The 13,401-nt window shown below is 36.5% G+C and overlaps 3 protein-coding genes across 3 annotated transcripts; 2 read left to right on the plus strand and 1 right to left on the minus strand.

Moving 5' to 3' along the window:
- The first annotated feature begins 1,085 nt into the window (after window positions 1–1,085).
- Window positions 1,086–5,632, plus strand: LOC107825812 (large ribosomal subunit protein uL3m). Its single transcript, XM_016652724.2, has 6 exons — window positions 1,086–1,191; window positions 1,376–1,706; window positions 2,104–2,313; window positions 3,851–3,955; window positions 4,453–4,566; window positions 5,113–5,632. Exons 2-6 carry the CDS (start codon window positions 1,425–1,427, stop codon window positions 5,284–5,286), a joined length of 885 nt encoding a protein of 294 aa, XP_016508210.2. The 5' UTR covers window positions 1,086–1,191; window positions 1,376–1,424; the 3' UTR covers window positions 5,287–5,632.
- Window positions 5,633–6,343: 711 nt separating this feature from the next.
- On the plus strand, window positions 6,344–7,288 carry LOC107825811 (uncharacterized). Its single transcript, XM_016652723.2, has one exon. The coding sequence runs from the start codon at window positions 6,485–6,487 to the stop codon at window positions 7,088–7,090; it is 606 nt and encodes a 201-aa protein (XP_016508209.1). The 5' UTR covers window positions 6,344–6,484; the 3' UTR covers window positions 7,091–7,288.
- A 399-nt stretch (window positions 7,289–7,687) lies between these two features.
- Window positions 7,688–11,764, minus strand: LOC107809582 (protein NUCLEAR FUSION DEFECTIVE 4). The gene is made up of 3 exons (XM_075251495.1): window positions 11,301–11,764; window positions 8,820–9,718; window positions 7,688–8,480 (listed from the first exon to the last, which is right to left on the minus strand). Exons 1-3 carry the CDS (start codon window positions 11,622–11,624, stop codon window positions 8,015–8,017), a joined length of 1,689 nt encoding a protein of 562 aa, XP_075107596.1. The 5' UTR covers window positions 11,625–11,764; the 3' UTR covers window positions 7,688–8,014.
- Window positions 11,765–13,401: the final 1,637 nt, after the last annotated feature.

Consider the following 13,401-nt stretch of genomic DNA (forward strand, 5'->3'; position numbering starts at 1 on the left):
TCAAAAAGTCAACTCCCCGGTCAAACTTCCAAACTCAAATTTCTAGTTTAGCCACTTCAAGCCTAATTAAACTACGGACTTCCAAATAATTTCCCGGACATGCTTCTAAGTCCCAAATTATCATACGGAGCTATTGAAATCATCAAAACTATATTCTGAGGTCGTTTACACATAAGCCAATATCCGATCAACCTTTTCAACTTAAGTTTTCATTTTGGAGACTAAGTGTCTCAATTCATTTCAAAATCTCACCGGACCCGAATCAATTACTCCAGCAAGTCACATAACAACTGTAAAGCACAAATTGAGTAGTAAATGGGGGAACGGGGCTACAACTCGTAAAATGACTAGTCGGGTCGTTACACCAAAGGAACTAATGTGCTGCTTTACTTTTTTACGCAAAATAACGTTAAAATTTATGCTCCATAACTATAAAGAAAATAGTCCTTTTTTGATTGAAAATAAAGTACTCTTTATACAATATGAAAATAAAGTAATCGTTTTATTAAAATAAAAGAAAATACTTTTTCTACATCATGAAAAGAAAATACTCATTTTGTTGAAATGAAAAAAATATTTTTTCTACATCATAAAAAAAAAAATACTTTTTTTGTTGAGATGAAAGAAAATACTTTTTGTACATCATGAAAAGAAAATATTTATTTTGTTGAAATAAAAAAAAATACCTTTCTTGTTAAAATAAAAAAATACTTTTTATATCATGAAAAGAAAGCACTCATTTGTTGAAATGAAAAAAAAACTATTTATAACATGAAAATAAAGTACTATTAATACTATTTTTATTTAGGGTGAGGTGGGGTGGGGTGGGTAGGTGAGTGGGTTGGTGGGGATGAGGAATAAGGTGGGAAAGATTGAAAAAGTTTTTTGAAAAATATTTTCTCTTCTCTTGAGAGAGAAAGTATTTTCCTCCAATTGAAGGAAAATGAGTTCACGAGTAAAATATTTAAGCCAACCATAAGTGTTGAATTTTTAAATTTAGGATATTTAGTCGTAAAGATGGGGTGCATTGGCTAGTTTTTAAATAAATTATAAATTGTGGATATATTTTAAACAAGGCTTTAAAAGTGGGTATTGCTGCGTTTGGCCCGCAGCCCTAACTCCAAAGGCCCTTTAGACTTCATTCTTCACTGTTCTCTTCAGCTGTTGTCGTCGCCGACCAGTCTTGCCGAGGTAAGCTTAGGTTGATAGCTCTTTTTGTTGTTGCTGCTGCATCTTCGGTTATGTTGCCGTGGAACTGTTGGATTCAAATTGCATTACTAGACTTTTGTCTCTTCATGTCTTAAAGAAAAATGCTGTGAAATTGCTAGTCCTATAACATTGTTTTGTATCTTCTCCATTCCTATTTCCCATACAGACAGAAGGAGGTAGAGGGAGAAAAAGGAGAAAGAAAGCTCCTCAATTCAATGGCGAGAAGCCTCATTTCTCATGTCCGTATCCTCTTCTCAGAAACCCAGTTCAGAACTTTCAGTAGCCAAGTGGAGGAAATAAGGAATCGGATTATAGAAGGAAAACCTGGGATCATGACTCCAAACTCGAAACGGACAGGAGCAATAGCCGTAAAATGTGGAATGACAGCACTCTGGGACAAATGGGGGGAACGCCTCCCCATCACCATCCTTTGGTTAGATGACAATATTGTTTCCCAGGTCAAAACACCGGAGAAAGAAGGCTTCTCCGCCCTACAGGTGAATTAATTATGCTAACTTCTTAAAGCCTGAATGTTTGTCCAAACAAAGAAAAAGAAATCCAGAATAAGAAATATTTTGTTAGTGTATGATATGCTGACTGTTACCAATTTATCTGCCCCCATAAATCAAACTCATCACTGAAAGAGTTTTCGTATTGTTGTAATTAATGTGTCATTGTAATCGTTGTGACAACTTTGTGAATGTGTTTTCATGCCTGAAATTGATATTCTGGTGGCTTTTAAACTTGATATTGGTTGAGTAAGTACTTTACAAAATCGACCAAAATCAGTAAATAAAAGATATTTTGGTTGAATAAATGACTTTAAGGACTGCATGAATTACTCTTTATGCTATAGATTGTTATTTAGTTGATCTTTGTTATGGTGTTAGTTAGATTGGGTGTGCTCACAAAAAGGAGAAGCATTTGACAAAACCTGAAGTAGGTCATTTTAGAGCACAAGATGTGCCCATGAAGAGAAAGTTGAAGGAATTTCCAGTTACCGAAGACGCTCTTCTTCCTGGTGGAACAAGCATCAGTGTCCGCCATTTCGTTCCTGGCCAGTATGTGGATGTTACTGGAATTACAAGAGGGAAAGGTTTTCAGGTGTAGGGTAACCTTGATTGTGTTTATTGTTTGATATATCTTATTGTTTGCTTTTTACCTGGTATGGACTTCTCACTTCGCTATATTAAATGAAAATTGCACTTACCTTACCAAAGACAACAACAACCCAATATAATCCCACTAGTGGGGTCTGGGGAGCGTAGTGTGTACGCAGACCTTACCCCTACCCTGGGGTAGAGAGGCTGTTTCCGATAGACCCTCGGCTCCCTCCCTCCAAGAACTACCCACCTTGCTCTTGGGGTGACTCGAACTCACAACCTCTTGGTTGGAAGTGGGGGTACTTACCTTACCAAAGAAAAAAATGAAAATTTAGTTAACGTTTTATATAAGCAAAAATGTTTTCTACACTTCTATAGTTTTCTTGGCTTTTTAGCTATCTACTGTACTGACTAAAGGGCTTCTCGTACGTGGCATGTTGGAAGACCCTTCATCCATTTTGTGTTGGTATGAGTGTTACGGTTTTTCATGTTATTGGTTCTCGATCACGCCATCTGCTTTGGTCCAGATATCTATTGAGAGAAGTAGCTAGAACTGCTAATGGTTTTAGGACTCCACAAGATAGTAAGACATAATTATCAAAAAAAAAAGTGAAGTTTTTTTCACTACTAAGTGCCTAGAACTTCATCAATAAAAAGGCAATAAGGAGGTGCTACTTCCATGTTCAGTATCAATATATACAAGTTGCCCTAACCAAGAATGAATTGTCTCTCAACTATGCACTCCTTGGAAGGTTCTCTTATCATTCTCTAGCAAAGTAGTTCAATCAAGAATTCCACAAAGTTCGGATAGGGATTATTTATGAAAAGTTCGCCCAAAGAAATGCTGAAAAGGAAAGGCAATTTTTTGGTTGACCAAAGAGTTCTTAGACGACTTGTTTACTTAGCTACCTTTCGTAAATTATTTTGAACTTAGATCAATACAAGGAAAAATTACATGTGTGAAATACTTATGAAAATACTCATTCTGTCCTTAACTGATAGACCGGCTTTGATCAATATTAGGTCTAGCTTCAACCTATCAAAAACTTGGTGCTATTTTCTTCCTACTCCATTATGGCTATTATGGTGGCATACAAATTCTATTCAAATAAGTGATTTCTGAAAAGGCCACATGGTAATTAAACCTTGAGTCATAATTTTTTCTTTTATGCAGTTAGTGTGAGTTATAGACTTACAATATTGTTAGACCTCAAAGTGGCGGTTTGAAACCAAGTCGTTGAACTTCATTGAGTGTTTCATAGACCAACTTAAAGGCGCAACTTGAATTTTTCAAATTTTGTTGATTATTGAGCATTTCTTAATGTTCATGGCAGTTTTTTTAACAGAAGTAGTAACACTTACTACGGTCTTGTATATTGGATATGAGCTCTCTAACCATTAGCTAATGGTAGAAAGATTTTTTTGTTACTACTTTGTCTTCCACCTCTTATGCAAATTAACTGTTAGTGTTGTCTCACTCTTGGAGGGTATATCTCGTTTATGAACTGTACTAAAGATGCGGAATTTCATGTGTGTAGGGTGGGATGAAAAGATGGGGGTTTAAAGGTATGCCTGCATCACATGGTGCTTCATTATCCCACAGAAGTATTGGTTCGACAGGTCAAAGAGATGCTCCAGGAAAGGTAGGTACTACCTTTTCTTCAATTTTATATACTAAATTACAGTGCATGAGTTTTATTTTTACCAAATTACGATGTACAGAATTTTGAAAACCCCACCCCCCTAAAAAAATTTGGGGCAGGATTGGGCTTATAAAAGAGTAACCATTCTTTTGCACACTCAATTATTTCTTGTCTCTGAGTTTTCTGCTACGTCATTTCTAATAAACTATGGGTCACTTCGAGAAGTATGCTCATGCAATCCTCCGTCATGTCGTTGAGTTTGACCTTCATGTAGTCTAAATAATTTTTAAAAACCTGTGATATTCTAAATTAGTTGGGAACTTTAACCTCTCATCTGGGCCAGATAACTCTACTGAAGTTGCATTTGATATCCTTAATTAGCTCATTTTGCTAAACATTTGATTTGAAGTAAACGAACAGTTGCTTTTGGATAGTGCTGTCGTGGAATCTAGTTAATGTTACAAGCTTCTGCTTAATTTGTATTTTTTCCTTTAAAGGTATTTAAAGGGAAAAAGATGCCTGGGCGCATGGGTGGAGTGCAACGAACTGTTAAAAATGTTTGGGTCTACAAGATTGATCCTGCCAGAAACTTGATGTGGGTCAAAGGCCAGGCAAGATTTTGAAACCTTTTCGTTTCTTGTTAAACTTGAAACAAGTAGGTATGAGAGTTATCACACTGTACTCATAATTTGATTATAATTCTCTTTCTTGTGCAATCGTTCAGATGAAATTCTATGTGTTCAAACTCATCTTGACTAAAAGAGTTGGTAACTTATCAAAAAAAAGAAGAGATGGAGAGAGAGAGAGCTAGTTGGTAGTGTAACATCAGCAATCAACATTATTAATCCCCATGTATGCTTTCTAATGAATATCAGTCACCAATGAAAAACTGAGCAGTCTGCAAATATAGGGGAACTGGGGGGGTGGGGGGTCACTATTCCTTCTTGGAGGTAGCTACGAGTTTAAGTCTGGAGAAAGGTGTCATTTCGATCTCTTACATGGAGCTGTGATAAAACTACTTTGATCTTGTAAAGAGTGCGAAATTCTTCAGTATGATGCCAGTCTTGCTCAGTTATACGGGTAGATAACTCAGAGCCAGTGAAGGTAACTTTGTGCTCATATTGAAGACATACATTATACTGTAACTCCCTTTTCAGGTTCCAGGAGCTGAAGGTAACTTTGTGTTCATCAAAGATTCTGTGTACAAGAAGCCAGATATTTCAACGCTTCCATTTCCCACATACTTTTCCCCAGAAGATGACGACCAAGCTGATTTGGAACCACTAGTGGCGGATCTTGGTGGTACAGACCCGTTTATGGCTGCTGATTAGTTGTAGGCAACCTAGCTGCGGACTAAGGCATTTTCATTGTCCGTTCTTTTACCTTTTTATTTTCTTTAACAAGAAGCAGTGAAGTGGTTTTGCATGGGCAGGGCTTTATTGAGAAGGAACTTATTTGTAGTAGTATTTTCACAGTTTCTCTGGCTGATGGCATTCAACTCAAGTAGTAATTTTTTGAGTTGTACTACAAAATTTAGCTGCTACTTGTTGAATAGGGCGAAATGTTGTCATGGCATGATTCAACACTTCATCCAGGGAAGTTGTACAGGCACAATCTGATTATGTTGTTGCTGGATGACTAGAGCTAATAAAAGAAATGTGAATGGAGAGTTATAAACGACAATAGTTTGACATTTTACTTGTTTTCCGATTCAAAGCTCTAGCTTTTTTGGTCTCAAATAAAGTGTTTTTCACATGACTTGGTTGTCCCAACGGTAATGTAGCTTTAGCCTAATCTTGTGTCCTATGTTGAATACAACAATAGCAGAAATCCAAATTCTTCAAACAAGCTTGCCAGAAAGGTTTAATTGAACAATTATGGAAGCACAAGTAAATGTTGCTCATGGCGACTGATTGGTACCTGCCACAAATAACCCATTGAATTTTTTCAACACTGTAATTTGAAGTGTACAGAGTTATTTTCAAACCAATGAATCGTACATCGAAGTGATATTGAGAAAATTTATAAGCGTCGAGGGGTCCATAGGAAAGCTTCTTCAACCAATTAGGAACTATAAAGATCAAGACGCCTATCACATAAAATGTTGTTAAACTAATAGTAATTTCCTCCATTGGTTAAAAATAGACTTCCAATCACCAGCCCATCTCTATTTCCTTTCTTAATTCATTATTAATGGGAAAATGACAGTTTGCGAAGTCCATAAGAAACCATCTTCTAAGCCGTGACTGATGGCAGATATGAACCCCACAAGAGAAATCCTCACTTGTGCAGGTATGAAAAGTCTGATCAAACTTATGGACTTGTGGTCTATTCTTAAAAAGAACATAGTCTTAATTAGTTCACGGGTCCTTTGTTTCTTTTGTCACTCTCAACTTCATCTACCATCCAATTCCAATCAAACCAACTCTTATGAAAACGTCAAGTCCTTAAATTTTGGCAAACTCCAACATCTTGGTTTTCCTTTAAAACGCTCCATCTTCAACAATCATACACATATACTGAAAGACCATGGACTGGTTTTCATGGCTCTCTAAAACTAGCCTTGACCCTTCTCTTGTTTATGACTATGCTCTTGTTTTTGCTCACAATGAACTTGATCAAGATGATATAGAATATTTCAACCACGAATTTCTCCAAAGTATGGGCATTTCAATAGCCAAACATAGGCTAGAAATCCTCAAGCTAGCTAGGAAGGAAAAGAGCAGAAGCTCAAGAATCCATATCTTATGGTTTATTTTAGCAATCAAGCAAGCAAAGCAACAACTTGCTAAGTGCTTGAGTACGTGGACTCATCGACCAGATTCAAGTTCCCTGCTGCCCCTGAGAAATTACAGTTCAAGATGGAAAGCATCTATGCTGAAGAGGAATAACAGATTAACTGCAGCTAAACAAGAAAGACCAGTAATGCAGAGTACTAATGCTACTCCTAATCAAGGAAGGTTAATGATGCTTACAAATGGGAGTCCCAATCTCATGATAGATTCTTCTGATGCTTGGATTAGCAGTTCTTCAAGCTCTCCAGTTGAGGGTTTTCGCTATGATGAAGATATTGATGTCATTTCCAGTGAAGAGATTAAGTGGGATGCAATGTTTCAAGACTTGAAACCTACTTAGGTTCTTGGAACTCTTTATATCTACTTGAATTGAAATGATGAGAGATTTGCTAGTTAAACTATCCGCATGTTTTTCCTTCCTTTAGATACCTTCAAGTGTTCTCTGGAATTGTTGCATTATATTTTTCTGAACTAATTGCCTGTAAGCAGCAGAATGCAGTGTTTTAACTAATTTTACCCCACAACTTTCTTCATACTCCATTATGGCTATTATGGTGGCATACAAATTCTATTCAAATAGTAATTGATTTCAGAAAAGGTCATATGGTAATTAAATCTTGAGTCATAGTTTTTCCTTTTTAGCATTTAGTTAAGAATGCAAAATTTTCAGCAAGTTCACTCTCGCAATAAAATGGCAAATGCCCCCTTCCTCCCTACCTATTGGGCTGCTCTGTCTCCTCTCCCTCATTACTCTTATGATAACAGTGGTGTCCGACCAGCTGCCTACCAAAGCTTAGGTGGACGGAAAAAAAATTCACCTAGCGTTCAAGAGAGTGGAAGAACAAGCAGGGTGGAGGAAGGGGATTCGCCACCTTATTTGATTACAAGTTGTTAGCACTGTTAAGCAGCTCATACTAAGGATAAAAAGCTAATACTATTTGGAATCAGCCAATAAGATTTACTTAATGAACAATAGCAATTTGCAGGCAGTTCAATGCTCTATTTATTTCCTGATATAGAAGCCTCAAGCTGTCCCCAAAAATTATTACGAAATCAACACTAGTACATCTTACCGAGACATCAACTTTTGGTTTCATCCAGAGGAACATGACGGAAGCCACATTCATTGAGAGAACACTTCCACTTATATTTTCAGTTGAGGATAGCGTTTCCTTAACAGTAGGAAAATGCTATATGTCTCTTTAAAACAGGTAAAACTCTAGTTATAACTTATATATATAGATGCAAAAAGTGATGATACCAATCAGTGATCAGAATCCTGGGCCACACGGAAAGAACCTGCAGCATACAACATCTGGTAAACTGGTCTAATTCTGATGGTCAAGATCATGCTCAAGAATGCGCCAAAGGCACAAACTCCTGCTAAAACCAGGAATGTGAGTCTAAAGCAATTTGCGCCCAGACAGTGGGGTCCTTGTTGCTTTCCTGCCTCAGCGTCATACACATAACCAGCCAGTAGACCAGAAAACAGGAGCGCTCCGATAGGGTTGCCGAGCTGCATGAAGTTGAATATTATGCCAAAATGTTTCAAGCCAAAAAGCTCGGAGGCAGTTGGAATCATCACACCAAACTGAACGCCGAAGCAAATCCCTAGCAATGCAGTCGCAGCATAGAGAGTACCACTCAGAGCTGAAGCATACAGAAGGAATGTTACAATCATGATGATTTGTGTTACCATCATCCAAAATGTCCTTGGAATTGTTTTTGACCTGCAATAGACATGATCCAAGTGTTAATTGTTGGTCACAATCAAACTAGACAGTAACATCAGTTCAAGTCACTCTTGAAGTTAGTACTGAACGATTAATTAAAGCAATCCATTATCAATCATGAGAATGAGGAGCTAGCAACCATGAGAATGAGGAGCTAGCAACCATGAAGATGGATATATTTAAAGATAGTAATACTATCATTTAAGAAACGTCAAAAAAATGAAAGCACTTTATTCCCTAGCCCCCAGCCAAGTCAGCAAGAGAGAGAACTTCAGCACACTAGCCACCTTCCTTCTTAAGAAATAAAGAAAATAGGTGGAGGAAGCAGATTATTACCTCACGAAGTGTTCAGAAACAACACCTGCCCCAAGACGGCCCAAGAAATTGCTGAAGCTGAACAAACTCAGCAATATCGTTGTGTCATTTACACCAAGTGCAACTCCAATCTGTGCTAAATTATTTAGAACAGTTACACCAGACCCAACACCGAGGAAGTATACTACCCACAGAAGCCAGAAGTCAGCTTTAACAACAGCTTCACGAAACTTGAAGTCTTCCCCTCTTCTAGGTTTCCTTTTCTTCTTCACTGCACCCTCGCCCTCGGCCAGCAGCAAGTCTACCTCAGAAACATCTTCACCTTCATGAAAGCTCCCAAGGTCTGCTTCTGATGAAATTGGAGTTAATAAGGATGTCGTTTGGCTGGAACTGACTTCTTCAGTCAAATTGTCTGAGGAACCATCTAAGTTTCCAGATCTCTTATGACGAGATGGAAACAGTGTCATCTTCAAGGGAATTGCTAGAGGAGACATCAAGAAAATAACCATTACTCCAGCAAGTATATAGGAGATGGGACTACTTAAAGATAGCGTGTTCTTCAAAATTGTTGTAGTGAGAAGATAAACGGCAAGCAAGAGACTTGCTGCTTGTGTGAAAAGAAAATGGACATGCTCTGAGGAATCCTCGCCGGAAGCTGGTGTGCAAGCCCTGATAAAGTACATCATGGCCAAACAGATGATGGGAATCCCCAATGCTAGAAACAGCAGTAACTCCGAAGCTGAATTGTTAAGAACCATTGCGAAGATCTCTGTGAAAACTGCACCACTCAAGCCAACATAACCTTTCAGTATTCCAGCAACAGTGCCTCTACTGAGAGGGAAGTTCCTCATATTGGTGACAAGTACTGCTGTGCCCATCCATGCACTGCTGTTTGTAGCAATCACCAGTGCAAGCCAAAGCTGCCATTCAATCGCGGAGATGTGTCAATGGAAGTCATAACCCTTTTTTCTTTTTTGGTGGAAAAAAGTAAATGAATTTAATAGAAATGATGCTATGACATTGCTTTCGAACACGAAGAGCATCTCTCTCTCTCTCTCTCTCTCTCACATAACACATAGATGCATTGAGCAAACAAGGATTAAATTGATATATAAACTGATTACAAACTCATATACTTCTTCCTCAACTTCCAGATTGGAAGTACCAGGCAGAGAGAAATACATCAATCAGCAACTCTTGATATTCAACCTCGCAACACTTGACATGACTGAAGTCATTTATGGAAGGTAAGCAAGTCACTAAAGAATAAAGAATAAAGCTTGAAGAAAAAAATCACACCGATGTCAACGTCATTATACAAACAACATAAGATGCTTGTAGTACATAGAGCCTGAACACTTGAAAGCATAGCTTGAGAAATTTAAAGGTTTTGAAGGAAAGGCTAAATAGGTGAGGTGACAAAAGGGTGCAGTACTCTAAGTAGGTGCAACAATGACAGCTTACAGAAGAAAAGAGAAGTACAACTTAGTCAGATTGATATGGCTAAGAAAAGAAAAATAAGGGGATAGCAAGGGTCTTTTAGATACAGTAAAAAGCATAGGAGAGTTAGCACTTAAGAATACAGTCAGATATATTTTCAAATACATTACTGTATATGCTTTATTCTTTATCCACCGTTGCATCTAATTCTTGCACAAAATATTGCTAAGTATGTGATATAAATGTTCAAAGAAAGGTCAGAAGTGGCTAATATCCAATGTTTCACTTCATAATTCCACTCTTGTGCCAGAAACAGAAAGATTCAACTGATAGAGTTAGCTGGATAACTAGAGCAGAAGGAAGGCAGGGGGGAACAAGTAGGAAGCTTTCCAAGAAGGTTAGGACAAGAACAGTTATATCCATTGCAGCATTTGATCAGAAAGAGGTAAGAGCAAATAAAGTGACAAACCAGAAAACAAAATTAACAATTCAATAGGTGTTACTTTTTCTTTAAACAACTTCTAAGGCCATGCTGACCTTGTATGATGAATAAATGCAATGCACACTGTAAAGGTACAATCAGCTAATATCAAGAAAAAAGTAATCTCCGGCAAGAAATGAGTCTTTAGAAAGTTCAGAACTTTCACATATCCTGCATGTTCAATCTCTGCATTGGAAGAATTCAAGTCATAAGCATTTACTCAGGTAACAACCCGTCACAACCAAAGCCACGTGCTTTTGGGGTTTAAAGCTACAATACGATAATCCAAAGACGGATTTGACAATAGAAACCAATGTTCGAGGAAGTGAATTTGTGTCTAATCCAATGATGCAATCGAATCTCTTAGCGGCCAATCCCATAACTTAAAACTAGATACAAGGAAGAACACCATAAATTGATCAAACTATCTCCAGTGTCAGCATTCAACTTCATAATGCATTCACAAATACAATAACTCAGAATTTCTACATTAGACTAGTAGTTCACAATTCCACAGCTAAATAAACAACTTTGCTATAAAATAGATATCTGAGAGAAAGCTAGAGAAATCAAGAACTCACAACCCAATAAGGTAAAGAGAGCAGAGTCTGGCTAACTGCAAGCCAAAGAACGCCATAGCCAAAGAAAGAAAGGCAAACACCAACAAGCAAAATAACCCAAGGTGGGAACTTGTTGCAAGCTATCCCTGGAAGAATGCCAACGTTCTCCCCAATATCATTAGCAACTCCGATAATAGTCAACTGCTGCTGACTAAAACCCAACACTGATTTCAAAGCAGAGGAATAGAGTGGGAAAGTATAAGCGTTACCAGCAGCTACTTGTACCCAAACAGCAGCAGCAAGTCCTACCCATGGTGGTCTGCTCCCTTCTTTTAGGACAGCCATTCTAAAGAATTTGGAAGCAAAGATTCAAAAGATCTCAACTTGTTAGAGGCGATGTTGTCATTATTGTAAGACCAACTTGAAATGATTTGCTTGAAAATAATAGCTGTCTGCAAAAGTGGTTTTGAGAAGTGCCAAGCTTATTTTCAGAGTTAGTTTTTTTTCTTCTCAAAAGTGTTTTTGAGAATGTACTTTTTTTTTTCTTTTTCTCAAAAAAATACTTTTTATTTTTGTGTTTGATTAATTAATTTGTAAAGTACTTTTAAGTAATAATTAATATTTGATCAAACATTTAAAAACTATTTATTTTACTCAAAAATATTTTTAAAAAAAGTCTTTTCTAAGAAAAATTATTTTTTGTGCTTAAACTGCTTTTGCTACTCTTTGAAGCAATTACTTTTTTTATAAAAGTTTGGTCAAAACAAGTCAACTTAAAAAAAAAAAAGGAAATTGGAAATGGGAAACGTAGACAAATTGGACATCAAAAACTATTGGAGCTACGAGTCATATAAACAGGCAACGAGGTGGTCCAGAAGTGGTACCTTTTACTGAAGTTTGATGGGACAGACTTTAATCAAACGCCCCCACCTTTGATTCTGGTTAATTTCTGAAGACGCGCGTTAAAATATTTTAATGGGAAAACATTCAAGAAGTGGCCCAACACACTCCATAATCTTCGGGGAGGATAGTTTGTAACCTTACTCGGATAGAGAGGCTATTTCCGATAGACCCTCGACTTCCTTCCTTCAAGAACTTCCCACCTTGTTTTTGGGGTGACTCGAACTCACAATCTCTTGATTGGAAGTGGATGGTGCTCACCACTAGAGCAAGAGCAACCCACTATTATCCCACAATCTCAAATTCAAATCCATGTATTAGCTCAATCGGTAAAAGGTCCAAATATACCTCTGTACTTTCGAAAATGGTCTAAGAATACCCCTCGTTATACTATTGGGTTATCTATACCCATGCAGTCATACTTTGGATTCAAATATACCCCTCATTTAAACGGAGGGACACGTGTCATCGTCTTGTTGGCTAATTCTAAATATCTCCTAATTAATTAAAAAACTCATTATTTGGTACCCAAAAAGCAATTTTATAAAGTAATTTTTTTTTTTTGCAAAAACTGAAAAAAACTGATATTTTTTTTTTTACTAAAAACTGAAAAAAAACAAAAATATTTTTTTTCCAGTTTTTACAAAAAAAGCTGCTTTAAAAAAACTGGAAAATATTTTCTAAAACAATGTTTTGTAAAAACCGAAATAAAAACTGAAAAATAATTTTCTAAAGCAATTAAAAACTGAAAAAAACTGAATTTTTTTTAAATAAAAACTGAAAAAAAGAAAATATTTGTTTTTTTAGTTTTAACAAAAAATATTGCTTTAGAAAATTATTTTTCATTTTTTTTAGTTTTTATAAAAAATAATTGCTTTAGAAATTATTTTTCAGTTTTTTTAAAAGCAATATTTTTCTAAAAACTGGAAAAAAATATTTTCTATTTTTTCAGTTTTTAGTAAAAAAAAATTTATTGTAAAAACTGGAAAAAAATATTTTTGTTTTTCCCCCTAGTTTTTAGTAAAAATAATTTTATTTTTTCCAGTTTTTATAAAAATAATTACTTTAGAAAATTGCTTTTCGGGTACCAAATAATGAGTCTTTTTAATTTATTAGGAGATATTTAGAATTGGCCAACATGACGATGACACGTGTCCCTCCATTTAAACGAGGGGTATATTTTAACTCAAAGTATGACTGTAGGGGTATAGATAACCCAATA

Source organism: Nicotiana tabacum, chromosome 4, assembly GCF_000715075.1.
Source record: "Nicotiana tabacum cultivar K326 chromosome 4, ASM71507v2, whole genome shotgun sequence".
Taxonomy (NCBI): domain Eukaryota; kingdom Viridiplantae; phylum Streptophyta; class Magnoliopsida; order Solanales; family Solanaceae; genus Nicotiana; species Nicotiana tabacum.

What these genes read in the sequence shown, in the direction of transcription:
- LOC107825812 (XM_016652724.2), top strand. Translation starts at nt 1,425, where the DNA reads ATGGCGAGAAGCCTCATTTCTCATGTCCGTATCCTCTTCTCAGAAACC. An exon ending in AAGGCTTCTCCGCCCTACAG is followed by an intron (nt 1,707 to 2,103) that starts GTGAATTAATTA and finishes GGTGTTAGTTAG; the next exon opens with ATTGGGTGTGCTCACAAAAA. An exon ending in TGATGTGGGTCAAAGGCCAG is followed by an intron (nt 4,567 to 5,112) that starts GCAAGATTTTGA and finishes CTCCCTTTTCAG; the next exon opens with GTTCCAGGAGCTGAAGGTAA.
- LOC107825811 (XM_016652723.2), top strand. Translation starts at nt 6,485, where the DNA reads ATGGACTGGTTTTCATGGCTCTCTAAAACTAGCCTTGACCCTTCTCTT.
- LOC107809582 (XM_075251495.1), bottom strand. Translation starts at nt 11,624, where the DNA reads ATGGCTGTCCTAAAAGAAGGGAGCAGACCACCATGGGTAGGACTTGCT. An exon ending in TCTCTTTACCTTATTGGGTT is followed by an intron (nt 9,719 to 11,300) that starts GTGAGTTCTTGA and finishes ATTGAATGGCAG; the next exon opens with CTTTGGCTTGCACTGGTGAT. An exon ending in GTTTCTGAACACTTCGTGAG is followed by an intron (nt 8,481 to 8,819) that starts GTAATAATCTGC and finishes TGTCTATTGCAG; the next exon opens with GTCAAAAACAATTCCAAGGA.